At 48.8% G+C, this 14,059-nt stretch overlaps 1 protein-coding gene and 1 long non-coding RNA gene across 5 annotated transcripts in view; one reads left to right on the forward strand and one right to left on the reverse strand.

Annotated features, from left to right (window-relative positions):
• vps8 (VPS8 subunit of CORVET complex) overlaps positions 1-14,059 on the reverse strand; it is a 1,010,867-nt gene that overhangs the window by 522,577 nt on the left and 474,231 nt on the right. For all 3 annotated transcript variants that reach the window (XM_072480702.1, XM_072480693.1, XM_072480711.1), the window contains exon 39: positions 12,795-12,876. In XM_072480702.1, the coding sequence (XP_072336803.1) occupies positions 12,795-12,876 (82 nt within the window). The remainder of the gene's footprint in view (positions 1-12,794; positions 12,877-14,059) is intronic.
• The window catches only part of LOC140393992 (uncharacterized), a 140,560-nt gene that overhangs the window by 61,017 nt on the left and 65,484 nt on the right, over positions 1-14,059 (forward strand). The gene's annotated exons all lie outside the window — the stretch shown is intronic.

A 14,059-nucleotide genomic window follows, 5' to 3' on the forward strand; every position in this document is an offset into this window, starting at 1 on the left:
CTGCGGTGTATACTTATCCCTTTCCATCATTAACGTAAACGTCACCGAATTGTGGTCACTGTCCCCAAAGTGCTCTCCTACCTCCAAATCCAACACCTGGCCTGGTTTATTACCCAAAACCAAATCCAACGTGGCCTCGCCTCTTGTTGGCCTGTCAACATATTGTTTCAGGAAACCCTCCTGCACACACTGTACAAAAAACGACCCATCTATTGTACTCGAACTATATCTTTTCCAGTCAATATTTGGAAAGTTAAAGTCTCCCATAATAACTACCCTGTTACTTTCGCTCATATCCAGAATAATCTTCGCCATCCTTTCCTCTACATCCCTAGAACTATTAGGAGGCCTATAAAAAACTCCCAACAGGGTGACCTCTCCTTTCCTGTTTCTAACTTCAGCCCATACTACCTCGGAAGAAGAGTCCCCATCTAGCATCTTCTCCGCCACCGTAATACTGCTCTTGACTAGCAGCGCCACACCTCCCCCTCTTTTGCCTCCTTCTCTGAGCTTACTAAAACACCTAAACCCCGGAACCTGCAACATCCATTCCTGTCCCTGCTCTATCCATGTCTCCGAAATGGCCACAACATCGAAGTCCCAGGTACCAACCCATGCTGCCAGTTCCCCTACCTTGTTTCGTATACTCCTGGCATTGAAGTAGACACACTTCAAACCACCTACCTGAACACTGGCCCCCTCCTGCGACGTCAAATCTGTGCTCCTGACCTCTATACTCTCATTCTCCCTTACCCTAAAACTACAATCCAGGTTCCCATGCCCCTGCTGCATTAGTTTAAAAATAGTCAACTACAGTGAATTGTCTCTATTCTGACTGTATGAAATTGTAACCAATGCTCTCTAATAAAACTGTACTTAAGATTAAACCGCTGCTTGTAAGAAGTTGAACATTGAGTCATTAAATCCGGAAAGAGTCTTAATTACAAGGCATTAGATGATTCTTTAAATTAATGGCTTGAAATAAAATCTTAAATATTAAGTCCAGCTGTGCACAGTAGCAGAGTGAAACATTTAATCTCATTTTGGTATACGTGCTCTGGAGAAAAGCCACAGGACAAATTCTAAATACATGGATTAAATACGGTTTCCAATCGATCCAGTTAAACCTCACAGACGTCAGGGTGGCATGTGGTTAGCACTGGGACTGCGGCGCTGAGGACCCGGGTTCGAATCTCGACCCTGGGTCACTGTCCGTGTGGAGTTTGCACATTCTCCCAGTGTCTGCATGGATTTCACCCCCACAACCCAAAGATGTGCAGGTTTGGTGGCTTGGCCACGCTAAATTGCCCCTTAATTGGAAAAAAAATAATTGGGTACTCTAAAATTTTTTTTAAAAACTCACAGATGTCTAAAATCCTTCCAGTTTGGCTGCAAAGTTATTTTCTTCCCAGTGAGTGTTTCATTGCGGTCAACATCATTTAGGTTATTAACATCGTTGATGCACAAATGTTTCTGAAGTATTTAATACAATTCTTCACTTAATTTGTAACCTTGGACAGTCAGTTTTACCCAAAATGTAACTTTAGTTAGTTTTTCAGGTGCACAACCTGCTTTTGTTAGTATCTGGTAAATTTCTGAGAAAATCCATCTATTTGTCTATTTCTAATCCCTCAGGAACTAAATACTCTGGCTTTTACAACTCAACTCAGTTTTCAGCTTCTTTCAGTTTCTCACAAAATAACATTTTCAATCTCCAAGCCTCATGTAGCTAAATTATTCAAACTGATTCTCAGCCTCTGGACTAACTCCCAGTTTCCCGTGAATTATTCACTCCAGCCAAACCACAGCTCTTCAATCTTCGAGGTAGCTTTGTGATTAAGAGACTTTAAAATCTACAAACAGATTTGGCTTTGGCTCAAGATGGTTCTAAGATCTTAAGCAGATTCCTTGTGGAGTTGCTTGAAAAAGTTTAACTTAGCAGAATTTGAGCAGTTGTGTTCAAGACTTTTCAGCCGCGTCCAGACAGATGTAAAAAGACAAAATTCTGTCCTTCAATTTTAATTTCCTTTGATGTGACAATTTCAGCCCCAACACTGAATTTGTGCTTAAAATGGGGTTCTCTGTTATGACTTTCTTGTCAAGTGTCGCAACACTAGTGATTTCCATGTTAAAATCAAATTATTTATCCTTTCTTTCAAAGTTGTCACAATAAATTTGTTTGCAGATGTGGATTTTGTTGAGAATCCAAATCTGCCCATCCCTAATTGATAAATTAACAAATAGTTGGCAATAAAGAAACGGTGGGCGCAATGGAACGGAAATGCAAGAGTCTCATGTCGAGCGCGATTAGCCGGGTGTTTCCCGGGACTTGCAGCTCCGTGAAGCCCCTGCTATAAATGGGACTCTGCTTCATTTCTGGGTCTCGGCGAGCAATACCCTGCCGAGCCATACTTAATCACAATTCCTGCACTAACGAGCTTCGCTCACCGGTGCAGGAAGAGATGGGGCGCGATCTTCCAGCCACGCAGCGCCAGAAAAGCACCTCACTGCGGCACAGTGGTGAAAGCCGGGAGACCCCGCTCCCGAGATCCACCCGGCTCGCAACGCCTCACGAGATTCAGTGCAATCTCGCAAGACGCTGCAAGGAGAATCCTGTCCACAATGGTAGGATTATGTTTTGGCAAATCTGCATTTTAGAGCAGGCAGTAACATAGAACAGACAGTGCAGAATGAGGCCATTCAGCCCACAGTTCTGCACCGACCCACTTAAGCCCTCACTTCCACCCTATCCCCGTATCCCAATAACCCCTTCTAACCTTTTTGCTCACTAAGGGCAATTTATCATGGCCAATCCACCTAACCTGCATGTCTTTGGACTGTGGGAGGGAACCGGAGCACCTGGAGGAAACCCACGCAGACACGGGGAGAACGTGCAGACTCCGCACAGACTGACCCAGCGGGGAATCGAACCTGGGACCCTGGCGCTGTGAAGCCACAGTGCTATCCACTTGCGCTACCGTGCTGCCCTCACGGTGGAGTAAGAAAGACTTACCCTAATGTGCAGAATACCTGAGGCTTTGGAATTCAATCCCTTCGCCTCAGATACCTCGGGCGAGCACCATTTGGTACTGGTCCTCACAAATGGGGACCAGACAGAATGGCATTCATGGGGGTCTCCAAGGGGATCGGAGACCCCCAGCTGCGTGCCCTTTAGGCAGGGTGGTGCTCTGGCACCACTGGTGCCACCTGGGTGCCAGCCTGGCACAGCCAAGGTGCCATTGCCAGCTAGCAGGGGCACTGCCATAGTACCAGGTCGGCATTGCCAAGATGCCAAGCTAATATTTTGTACACTCATGATTGAACAGGGATTGCCCACTGGGGGCACTGGACCTGCGGCCCCTCACCATAGCAAAGCAGAGGGCACTGGACATGGACGGAGGGTCTGAAGAAAAGGCAGTTGCCAGGGTGGAGGTTGTCATCGGGCGAGGAAGTGAAACCCCGCTGAGTTGGGGTTCCCCATGGCATGTGAGTCAACCCCACCACCACCCCGACACTCCCTCTCCACCACCACCCCCACACCCAACAACCATCTTCCCCAGCCACAATCCCAGGTGTCAAGCAGCGACGACGAAGAGGCCGACATGGACGGGTGTCATCGGCCCGCATCCCGTGACAAGTCGGAGCTCGAGTCCGGGGAAGACACGGACTTCTCCTCACAGCTGTCTCGATACCCTTCACTATCCTGAGACACTCGGTTAGGCACATTAGTGAAGAGGCTCTGGGGACCCTATCTGCTACGCACCACACAGGAGCAGCAGTATAGCAGGTGGAGATATGAACTCCCAAGGGGGCGGGGGGAGGGGGGGGGCGGATGGTCGGAGGGCGAGCCAACCCCAGGGACTAGCTATCGGGGTCCGGGAGGGTTCCGGACTTCTTGAACAGACGCTACCATCGACTGTGGTGATGCAGTCACAGAGCCAGGGACAACGTGAGGGGTTGTCGGCAAGCATACAGCACCTGAAGGTGCAGTTGGTGAAGTCCAACCACGTGCAGAAGCAGGAGATGGTGCCGACCATGCATGCCCCCCAGGCCAACACCGCACAAGTCGCATATGAGGTGGAGGCCTTGGGGGCGAAGGCTTATGCCATGGGTCAACATAATAATAATAATAATCTTTATTGTCACAAATCGGCTTACATTAACACTGCAAAGAAATTACTGTGAAAAGCCCCAACATGTCCAAGGCCTGGGGCAATCTTAGCATGCAGTGGCCGTGACACAGTATAGGCCTGCCTTATCACAGGCAACTTGGACATTGCAGCGGCTCTAGAGCTTGGCCTAATCAGAGTGGGCCATGGCTGACAGCAGCATTGCCCAGGCGCTGGTCGATGTGGCCCAGCCCCAGAGGGAGATGGCGCAGTCACTGCCTGATGTGGCACATACCCAGAAGGTGGTGGCACAGTCATTGGGTGATGTGGCACAGTCCCTGACAGAGGTGGCCGCGAGCACGCAGACCCTGATCGAGATGAGAGCGGGCCTCCAGGACTGGCAGAGCAAGGTGGCGGGGGAGCCTCAGGCCCCCACCACATGAAATAGCGAGCGGGCCATCAGGCACCCTGAGGAACGAGGAGATGATGGAGCCCTTACTGGTGACTCTCGCAGGCGAGGTGCTGGAACACTGCAGCACCATGGACTACCACCCCCCTCCTGTCCCTGGCACATCTGTTGGGCACTGGGCAGAACAGAGTGGCATCATGCCACCTGCGACACCCGAGCAGCAGCCGGGCCCATCCAGGCACGGGCGCCCCAAAAGACGGCAGCCAAAATCGCTGCATGGGCGTCGTTATAGCGAGTCTCCACGTCGGTCTGTGGCCTCCGGATAGGTGTCATCAGCCACGAGTGCAGTGGATAATCCTGTCGCACAGGAGCCAGGGGGCACCTTGAAGAGGCCAGGAACCGTCGAGTGTGTCAGGATGAAGGCGCCAAGCATACTGCCCGGGTATCGGGCCTAGACGTGCATGATGCGCAACTGATGGTCACACATCAGCTGCACATTCAGCGATCGGTGTTTGTGAACACCGGCCTGTCATCTGCAGGTGCCCGTAGGGTGACATGCATCCCATCGATCACCCCCTGGACCCAGGGCATCTCGGCGATGACGGCGAACCCCATTGCCCATGCATCCTGGTGGGTTTAGTCCACATTGAAATGGATGTATTATGCTGACTGGGCATATAGGGCATCCGATATGGCACGGATGCATCTGTGCACTGAGCTCTGTGAGATTCCAGACAGGTCCCCACTCAGCGCCTGGAAGGACCCCGTGGCCTAGATGTTCAGGGCGATGGTCACTTTGATGGTCACTGGAAGCGGTTGTCCTCCCCCATTCCCCACATGCAAGGTGCGCCATGATCTGTCGCACTGTCCCCTGTTCAGCCGGCGTCTGTGACTGCATGCCCAGTCCAGCATGTCATCGAATGACAGGTGCTGCTGGTACACATGAGACCTCAAGCACGCCCCCTTTGCACCTCCTCCTCGGCCTGTTGGGCAGCCGGCTCTCCATCCTCACTGGTAGGCTCCACTGCTGCAGGGTGCTCCTCCTTGTGCAGCACCTGCTCGTACAGCCACAGTGCATCACCCAGGGCTGCGGCGCCAGGGGAAACCCACCATTCCCGGTTGAATTCCAATACCCATTGTCTGCAGGGAGTGAAAGGCAGACACGTTAGCATGATGCGCACCCCCGTGCCTAACCAGGTCCAACTGGCTACATGGTAGCCCCAGTTGGCATTGCAGAGCCTGTCCTCACATGGTCACCCCCCACCACCTCAGTTGTTTCTTGATCTCAGGTGGAATAACTTAAATTGTTTGGAGTCTAGCTTTTGTGATGCTGGGTGCTGGGGACCTCAAGCGGCAGCCAAGATAGATCATCCACTCGATACTTCTGGCTAAGCCAGTTGCAAACACTTCAGCCTGGTCTTTTACACTTACAGTTGATAATTAGTAATTAGTCAGTGACCATGAAGTACCCTGGACATCTCTCTCCATTAAAGCAAAACAACTGGTTATATCGTAGGAGAGGCACCGCCATGAAGTGTGGGGTCAGGTGAGGAGGCGGGCATCCCACGATTTAACCGGTGCTGTTGGGGTCATATTCTCTACCGCAAGCTAATAATTTAGACAACTGAGTTAACCAGTGACTCCTCCATTATTGAGAATGGTGCTATTCATGGAGCCTATTCCTCTCCTGTTATTTGTTTACTAATCTATCATTGTTCACGAGTGGATGCAGTGTGATAACTGACAGAGCTTTAATCTGATCCACTGGTTGTGGGTTTATTAGTCAATTTTTCTCCATGTTCAAAGAACGTGTGGAATCCTGTAAGTAATGATCAACATAATGAAGCTCCATTTACAAGCAAACAGCATCAGTATCACAGTAGAAATACTTAAGTTCTAATATCAAAGATCCTTTTAAGAATGAGAGAGTGACAGAAAATTAATCAACTTTAATAGCTATATTCTAATTTATTGGGTTTTCCGAAAATATTTTCATTAACGAATTAATTGCCTGTGACAATGTTTTCAGATTGTTTTTGAAGTACATTTGCCATATTACGTCTATGGCCTATATCTAATCTTAATTTTAATAATCTTTATTGTCACAAGTAGGCTTACATTGCACGAAGTTACTGTGAAAATCCCCCGAGTCGCCACATTCCGGCGCCTGTTCGTGTACACGGAGGGAGAATTCAGAATGTTCAAATTACCTAACAGCACGTCTTTCGGGACTTGTGGGAGGAAACCGAAGCACCCAGACACGAGGAGAACGTGCAGACTCCGCACAGACAGTGACCCAGCCAGAAATCGAACCTGGGACATTGCGCTGTGAAGCCACAGTGCTAACCACTGTGCTACCGTGCTGCCCATATAATAAATGGGAAGAAAATGTTGAACTGCCCGATCACAACTTAAGTCCTATTTACAACACCCTCCTTTTCCTCTCCAAAGGCCTTGAATGAGTTGTTGTCTCTTAAATCCATGTTCACCTTTCCAGAAATTCCATGAGATTCCTCCAATCAGGTTTCCACCCTGCCACAGCCATACAATCATAGAATCCCTACAGTGAAGGAGGGAGGGATTTGGTCCATCGAGTTTGCACTAACCCTCCAAAGAGCACCTTACCTATGCCCACCCCCTGCCCTATCTCCTTAACCCCACCTAACCTGCACATCTTTGGACACAAAGGGGCAATTCAGCATGGCCAATCCACCTAACCTGCACATCTTTGGAGTGTGGGAGGAAACCGGAGCACCCATAGGAAACCCATGCAGACACGGGGAGAAAGTGCAAACTTCACAGTCACCCAAGGCCGGAATTGAATCAGGGTCCCTGGTGTTGTGAGGCAGTATTGTTCTTTTTATAAATGTAGAGTACCCAATTCTTTTCTTGTCCAATTCAGGGGCAATTTAGCATGGCCAATCCACCTACCTTGCACATCTTTGGGTTGTGGGGGTGAGACCCACGCAGACACGGGGAGAATGTGCAAACTATACACGACAGTGACCCGGGGCCGGGATCGAACCAGAGTCCTCAGCACAGTGAGGCAGCAGTGCTAACCACTGTGCCACCATGCCACCCAGTGAGACAGCAGCGTTACCCACTGTGCCACGGTGCCGCCCCTAGAGCTGAAACAACTTTTATCAAAACCACAAATTACATTCAATGTTACTGTGACAATGATAACCTATCTCTCCCTGTCCTTCCAGGCCTGTATGAAGATTTTGGCACATCCACACACCATCCTCCTCAAACACCTGTCCACCATTATCCAGCTGGGCGAGGCTGCACTCACCTGGATCCATTCTTACCTGCATAAAATAGCCTGTCAATCACTTGCAATGGTTTATCTTTCCCCTTCGCAGCAACGTGGCACAGTGGTTAGCGCAGCTGCCTCACAGCGCCAGGGACCTGAGTTCGATTCAGGCCTTGTCCGCTTGGGTTTCCTCCAGGTGCTCTGGTTTCCTCCCACAGTCCAAAGGTGCAGGTTAGGCAGAGTTAATGGGTGATGGGGATAGGGGATAGGGTGGGGCTTTGGGCCTAGGGAGCGTGTTCTTTTGGAGGATCAGTGCAGACTCGATGGGCCTAATGGCCTCCTTCTGCACTGTAGGAATTCTTTGATTCTGCATTGTTACCTCTGGAGGCTCTGAAGAATGTATCTTCAGATCCACCTTATATCTTATTTGCCGGCCCTTGGTGACAAAATCCAAAAATGCAGCTTTGTACTCTGATAACATCCAGCTCTAGCTTATCATCACCTCTTGACCCCCTCCGCTGCTTCAAAACTGTCAAACTGCATATCCAACGTCCAATACTGGTGAAGCAGAAATTTCCCTCACTGTCTTCAGTCCCTGCCACAAACTCTGCTCCCTAGAGGCTGACTTCATCCCTCTCCCTGGAAATGCCTTGAAATGAAATGAAATGAAATGAAAATCGCTTATTGTAACAAGTAGGCTTCAAATGAAGTTACTGTGAAAAGACCCTGGTCGCCACATTCCGACGCCTTTTCGGGGAGGCTGTTACGGGAATTGAACCGTGCTGCTGGCCTGCCTTGGTCTGCTTTCAAAGCCAGCGACTCAGCCCTGTGCTAAACAGCTTGGTATCAGACACTGAGGTAAGCTTCCAAACATTCATCATTAAGACCTCCTATTTCCATCGTTGGAAATGTTTGAGGTGAGGGACGCCGACAGTGTCCCTGCTGATTTAATTTGTGGGAAGTGCACCTATCTCCAGCTCCTCAGAAACCGCGTTAGGGAACTGGAGCTGGAGCTGGATGAACTTTGGATCATTCGGGAGGCAGTGGTGGTCATAGATAGAAACTTCAGGGATGTAGTTACTCCGAAGAATAAAGATCGATGGGTGATGGTGAGAGGGGCTGGGAGGAAGCAGTCAGTACAGGGATCCCCTGTGGTCATTCCCCTTAGTAACAAGTACACTGTTGGGGGGGACAACTTACCAGGGGTAAGCCATGGGGTGCAGGTCTCTGGCACAGAGTCTGTCCCTGTTGCTCAGAAGGGACGGGGAGAGAGGAGTAGAGCATTAGTCATAGGAGACTCCATAGTTAGGGGGATAGATAGGAGATTCTGTGGGAACGAGAGAGACTCGCGGTTGGTGTGTTGCCTCCCAGGTGCCAGGGTGTGTGATGTCTCGGATCGTGTTTTCGGAATCCTTAAGAGGGAGGGGGAGCAGCCCCAAATCGTGGTTCACATAGGTACCAACGACATAGGTAGGAAAAGGGATAGGGTTGTAAGGCAGGAATTCAGGGAGCTAGGGTGGAAACTTAGATCTAGGACAGAGTTATTATCTCTGGGTTGTTACCCGTGCCACATGATAGCGGGACGAGGAATAGGGAAAGAGAGGAGTTGAACGGGTGGCTACAGGGATGGTGCAGGAGGGCGGATTTCAGATTTCTGGATAATTGGGGCTCATTCTGGAGTTGGTGGGACCTCTACAAACGGGATGGTCTACACCTGGACCAGAGGGGTACCAATATCCTGGGGGGCAAATTTGCTAATGCTCTTCGGGAGGGTTTAAACTAGTTCAGCAGGGGCTTGGGAACCTGAATTGTAGCTCCAGTATACAGGAGGTTGAGAGTAGTGAGGTCATGAGTAAGGTTTTAAAGTTGCAGGAGTGTACCGGCAGGCAGGAAGGTGGTTTAAAGTGTGTCTTCTTCAATACCAGGAGCACCGGAATAAGGTGGGTGAACTTGCGGCATGGGTTGGTACCTGGGACTTCGATGTTGTGGCCATTTCAGAGGCATGGATAGAGCAGGGACAGGAATGGTTGTTGCAGGTGCCGGGGTTTAGATATTTCAGTAAGCTCGGGGAAGGAGGTAAAAGAGGGGGAGGGGTGGCATTGTTAGTCAAGGACAGTATTACAGTGGCAGAAAGGACGTTTGATGAGGACTCGATGATTGAGGTAGTATGGGCTGAGGTTAGAAACAGGAAAGGAGAGGTCACCCTGTTAGGGGTTTTCTATAGGCCTCCGAAAAGTTCCAGAGATGTAGAGGAAAGGATTGCAAAGATGATTCTGGATAGGAGCAAAAGCGACAGGGTAGTTGTTATGGGGACTTTAACTTTCCAAATATTGACTGGAAACGCTATAGTTCGAGTAGTTTAGATGGGTCCGTTTTGGTCCAATGTGTGCAGGAGGGTTTCCTGACACAGTATGTAGATAGGCCAACGAGAGGCGAGGCCGTATTGGATTTAGTACTGGGTAATGAACCAGGACAGGTGTTAGATTTGGAGGTAGGTGAGCACTTTGGTGATAGTGAACACTATTCGATTACGTTTACTTTAGTGATGGAAAGGGATAGGTATATACTGCAGGGCAAGAGTTATATCTGGGGGAAAGGCAATTATGATGCGGTGAGGCAAGACTTAGGGTGCATCGGATGGAGAGGAAAACTGCAGGGGATGGGCACAATGGAAATGTGGAGCCTGTTCAAGGAACAGCTACTGCGTGTCCTTGATAAGTATGTACCTGTCAGGCAGGGAGGAAGTGGTCGAGCAAGGGAACCGTGGTTTACTAAGGCAGTCGAAACACTTGTCAAGAGGAAGAAGGAGGCTTATGTAAAAATAAGACTTGAAGGTTCAGTAAGGGAGTTTGATGGTTACAAGTTAGCTAGGAAGGACCTAAAGAGAGAGCTAAGAAGAGCCAGGAGGGGGCATGAGAAGTCTTTGGCAGGTAGGATCAAGGATAACCCAAAAGCTTTCTATCGATATGTCAGGAATAAAAGAATGACTAGGGTAAGAGTAGGGCCAGTCAAGGACAGTAGTGGGAAGTTGTGCTTGGAGTCCGAGGAGATAGGAGAGGTGCTAAATGAATATTTTTCGTCAGTATTCACACAGGAAAAAGAGAATGTTGTCGAGGAGAATACTGAGATTCAGGCTACTAGACTAGAAGGTCTTGAGGTTCAGAAGGAGGAGGTGTTAACAATTCTGGAAAGGGTGAAAATAGATAAGTCCCCTGGGCTCAATGGGATTTATCCTAGGATTCTCTGGGAAGCTAGGGAGGAGATTGCCAAGCCTTTGGCTTTGATCTTTAAGTCATCTTTGTCAACAGGAATAGTGCCAGAAGACTGGAGGATAGCAAATGTTGTCCCCTTGTTCAAGAAGGGGAGTAGAGACAACCCCGGTAACTATAGGCCAGTGAGCCTTACTTCCGTTGTGGGCAAAATCTTGGAAAGATTTATAAGAGATAGGGTGTATACTCATCTGGAAAGGAATAATTTGATTCGACATAGTCAACACGGTTTCGTGAAGGGTAGATCGTGCCTCACAAACGTTATTGAGTTCTTTGAGAAGGTGACCAAACAGGTGGATGAGGGTAAAGCAGTTGATGTGGTGTATATGGATTTCAGTAAAGCGTTTGATAAGGTTCCCCACGGTAGGCTACTGCAGAAAATACGGAAGCATAGGATTCAGGGAGATTTAACAGTTTGGATCAGAAATTGGCTAGCTGGATGAAGACAAAGGGTGGTGGTTGATGGGAAGTGACTGGAGTCCAGTTACTAGTGGTGTACCATAAGGATCTGTTTTGGGGCCACTGCTGTTTGTCATTCTTATAAATGACCTGGAGGAGGGCGTAGAAGGAGGGTGAGTAAATCTGCAGATGACACTAAAGTCGGTGGAGTTGTGGACAGTGCGGAAGGATGTTATAAGTTACAGAGGGACATAGATAAGCTGCAGCGCTGGGCTGAGAGGTGGCAAATGGAGTTTAATGCAGAAAAGTGTGAGGTGATTCATTTTGGAAGGAATAACAGGAAGACAGAGTACTGGGCTAATGGTAAGATTCTTGGCAGTGTGGATGAGCAGAGAGATCTCGGTGTCCATGTACATAGATCCCTGAAAGTTGCCACTCAGGTTGAGAGGGTTGTTAAGAAGGCGTACGGTGTGTTAGCTTTTATTGGTAGAGGGATTGAGTTTCGGAGCCATGAGATCATGTTGCAGTTGTCCAAAACTCTGGTGCGGCCGCATTTGGAGTATTGCGTGCAATTCTGGTCGCCGCATTATAGGAAGGATGTGGAAGCATTGGAAAGGGTGCAGAGGAGATTTACCAGAATGTTGCCTGGTATGGAGGGAAGATCTTATGAGGAAAGGCTGAGGGACTTGAGGCTGTTTTCGTTAGAGAGAAGAAGGTTAAGAGGTGACTCAATTGAGGCATACAAGATGATCAGAGGATTGGATAGGGTGGACAGTGAGAGCCTTTTTCCACGGATGGTGATGTCTAGCACAAGGGGACATAGCTTTAAATTGAGGGGAGATAGATATAGGACAGATGTCAGAGGTAGGTTCTTTACTCAGAGTAGTAAGGGTGTGGAATGCCCTGCCTGCAACAGTAGTGGACTCGCCAACACTAAGGGTATTCAAATGGTCATTGGATAGACATATGGACGATAAGGGAATAGTGTAGATGGGCTTTAGAGTGGTTTCACAGGTCGGCGCAACATCGAGGGCCAAAGGGCCTGTACTGCGCTGTAATGTTCTATGTTCTATAGCCCAACTCCGCGTCTCCCTTAGCTCAACTGCTGCTGAAACCCTTATCTGTGACTTTGTTATCTCTGGACATAACTATTCCAATGCTCCTTGGCAGGTCGTCCATGTTCTATCTACAATAAATGTGGCATCATCCACAACACTGCCCGTGTCCTAATGTGCACCAAATCTCATTCACCCATCAATCCTCTTCTCACTAACATACCCTGGCTCTTAGTTGAGCAATATACAAATTAAGGTTAAAATAATTAATAGAAATGTAACATACAAAATACTTACATTCAAAAGCATGGCTGGATGACCCATCTTTCACCAGTTTCTGTGCTGACATAACAGCCTCAAGCAATGGAAACCATAATGCCTGAAAGGGACAAAATGAATCCATCAAAGAACCATTCTTGTGCGGCCTTCAGATTTTCGGTGGGACCCGTGGCCAGGGGTCTGTCTGTCCTCTTTAAAAATTTACCTTGAAGAGTGACATCACAGCAAAGCAGTGCCCTGATTGGCTGGTAAGGAAAGTGCTCCAATTAGCAGTAGCTGGGAGAAATTTAACTCTTCGTGTGTTAAGTATTGTGATTGGTAAGTAAAATCTTTATTCCTTTCACTTATTCATTATTTGATATTATATTTGTAATCAGCTAAGGTAAAGTGTAAAAATGGCAGGAGATCCCAGATCCGTGTTATGCTCCTCGTGCTCAATGTGGGAGTTCAGGGACGCGGCCGATTCCCCTGACTCCTTCATGTGTAGGAAGTGTGTCCAGCTGCAGCTCCTGTAAGACCGCATGACGGCTCTGGAGCTGTGGATGGACTCACTTTGGAGCATCCGCGATGCTGAGGAGGTCGTGGATAGCACGTTCAGTGAGTTGGTCACACTGCAGATTAGGATTGGTGAGGGAGACATGGAATGGGTGAACAAAAGGCAGAGAAAGAGCAGGAAGGCAGTGCAGGTGTCCCCTGCGGTCATCTCCCTCCAAAACAGGTATACCGTTTTGGATACTGTTGGGGGAGATGACTCACCAGGGGAAGGCAGTAGTAGACAGGCTCATGGCACCATGGCTGGCTCTGCTGCACAGAAGGGCTGGAAAAAGATAGTGATAGGGGATTCAATCGTAAGGGGAGTAGACATGTCGAAAACGAAACTCCCGTATGGTATGTTGCCACCCGGGTGCACGGGTCAGGGATGTCTCAGATCGGCTGTAGGACATACTGAAGGGGGAGGGTGAACAGCCAGTTGTCGTGGTGCATACAGGCACCAACGACATAGGTTAAAAAATGGGATGAGGTCCTACAATCAGAATTTAGGGAGTTAGGAGATAAGTTAAAAAGTAGGACCTCAAAGGTAGTATTCTCAGGATTGCTACCAGTGCCACGAGGCAGTCAGAGTAGAAATTCAAGGATAGTCAGAATGAATACGTGGCTTGAGAGATGGTGCAGGAGGAAGGGCTCCAGATGTTTGGGACATTGGAACCGGTTCTGGGGTGGTGGGACCATTACAAATCCGATGGTCTACACCTGGGCAGGACTGGAACCAATGTACTAGGGGG

This window comes from Scyliorhinus torazame, chromosome 2, assembly GCF_047496885.1.
Source record: "Scyliorhinus torazame isolate Kashiwa2021f chromosome 2, sScyTor2.1, whole genome shotgun sequence".
NCBI classification, from domain to species: Eukaryota; Metazoa; Chordata; class Chondrichthyes; order Carcharhiniformes; family Scyliorhinidae; genus Scyliorhinus; species Scyliorhinus torazame.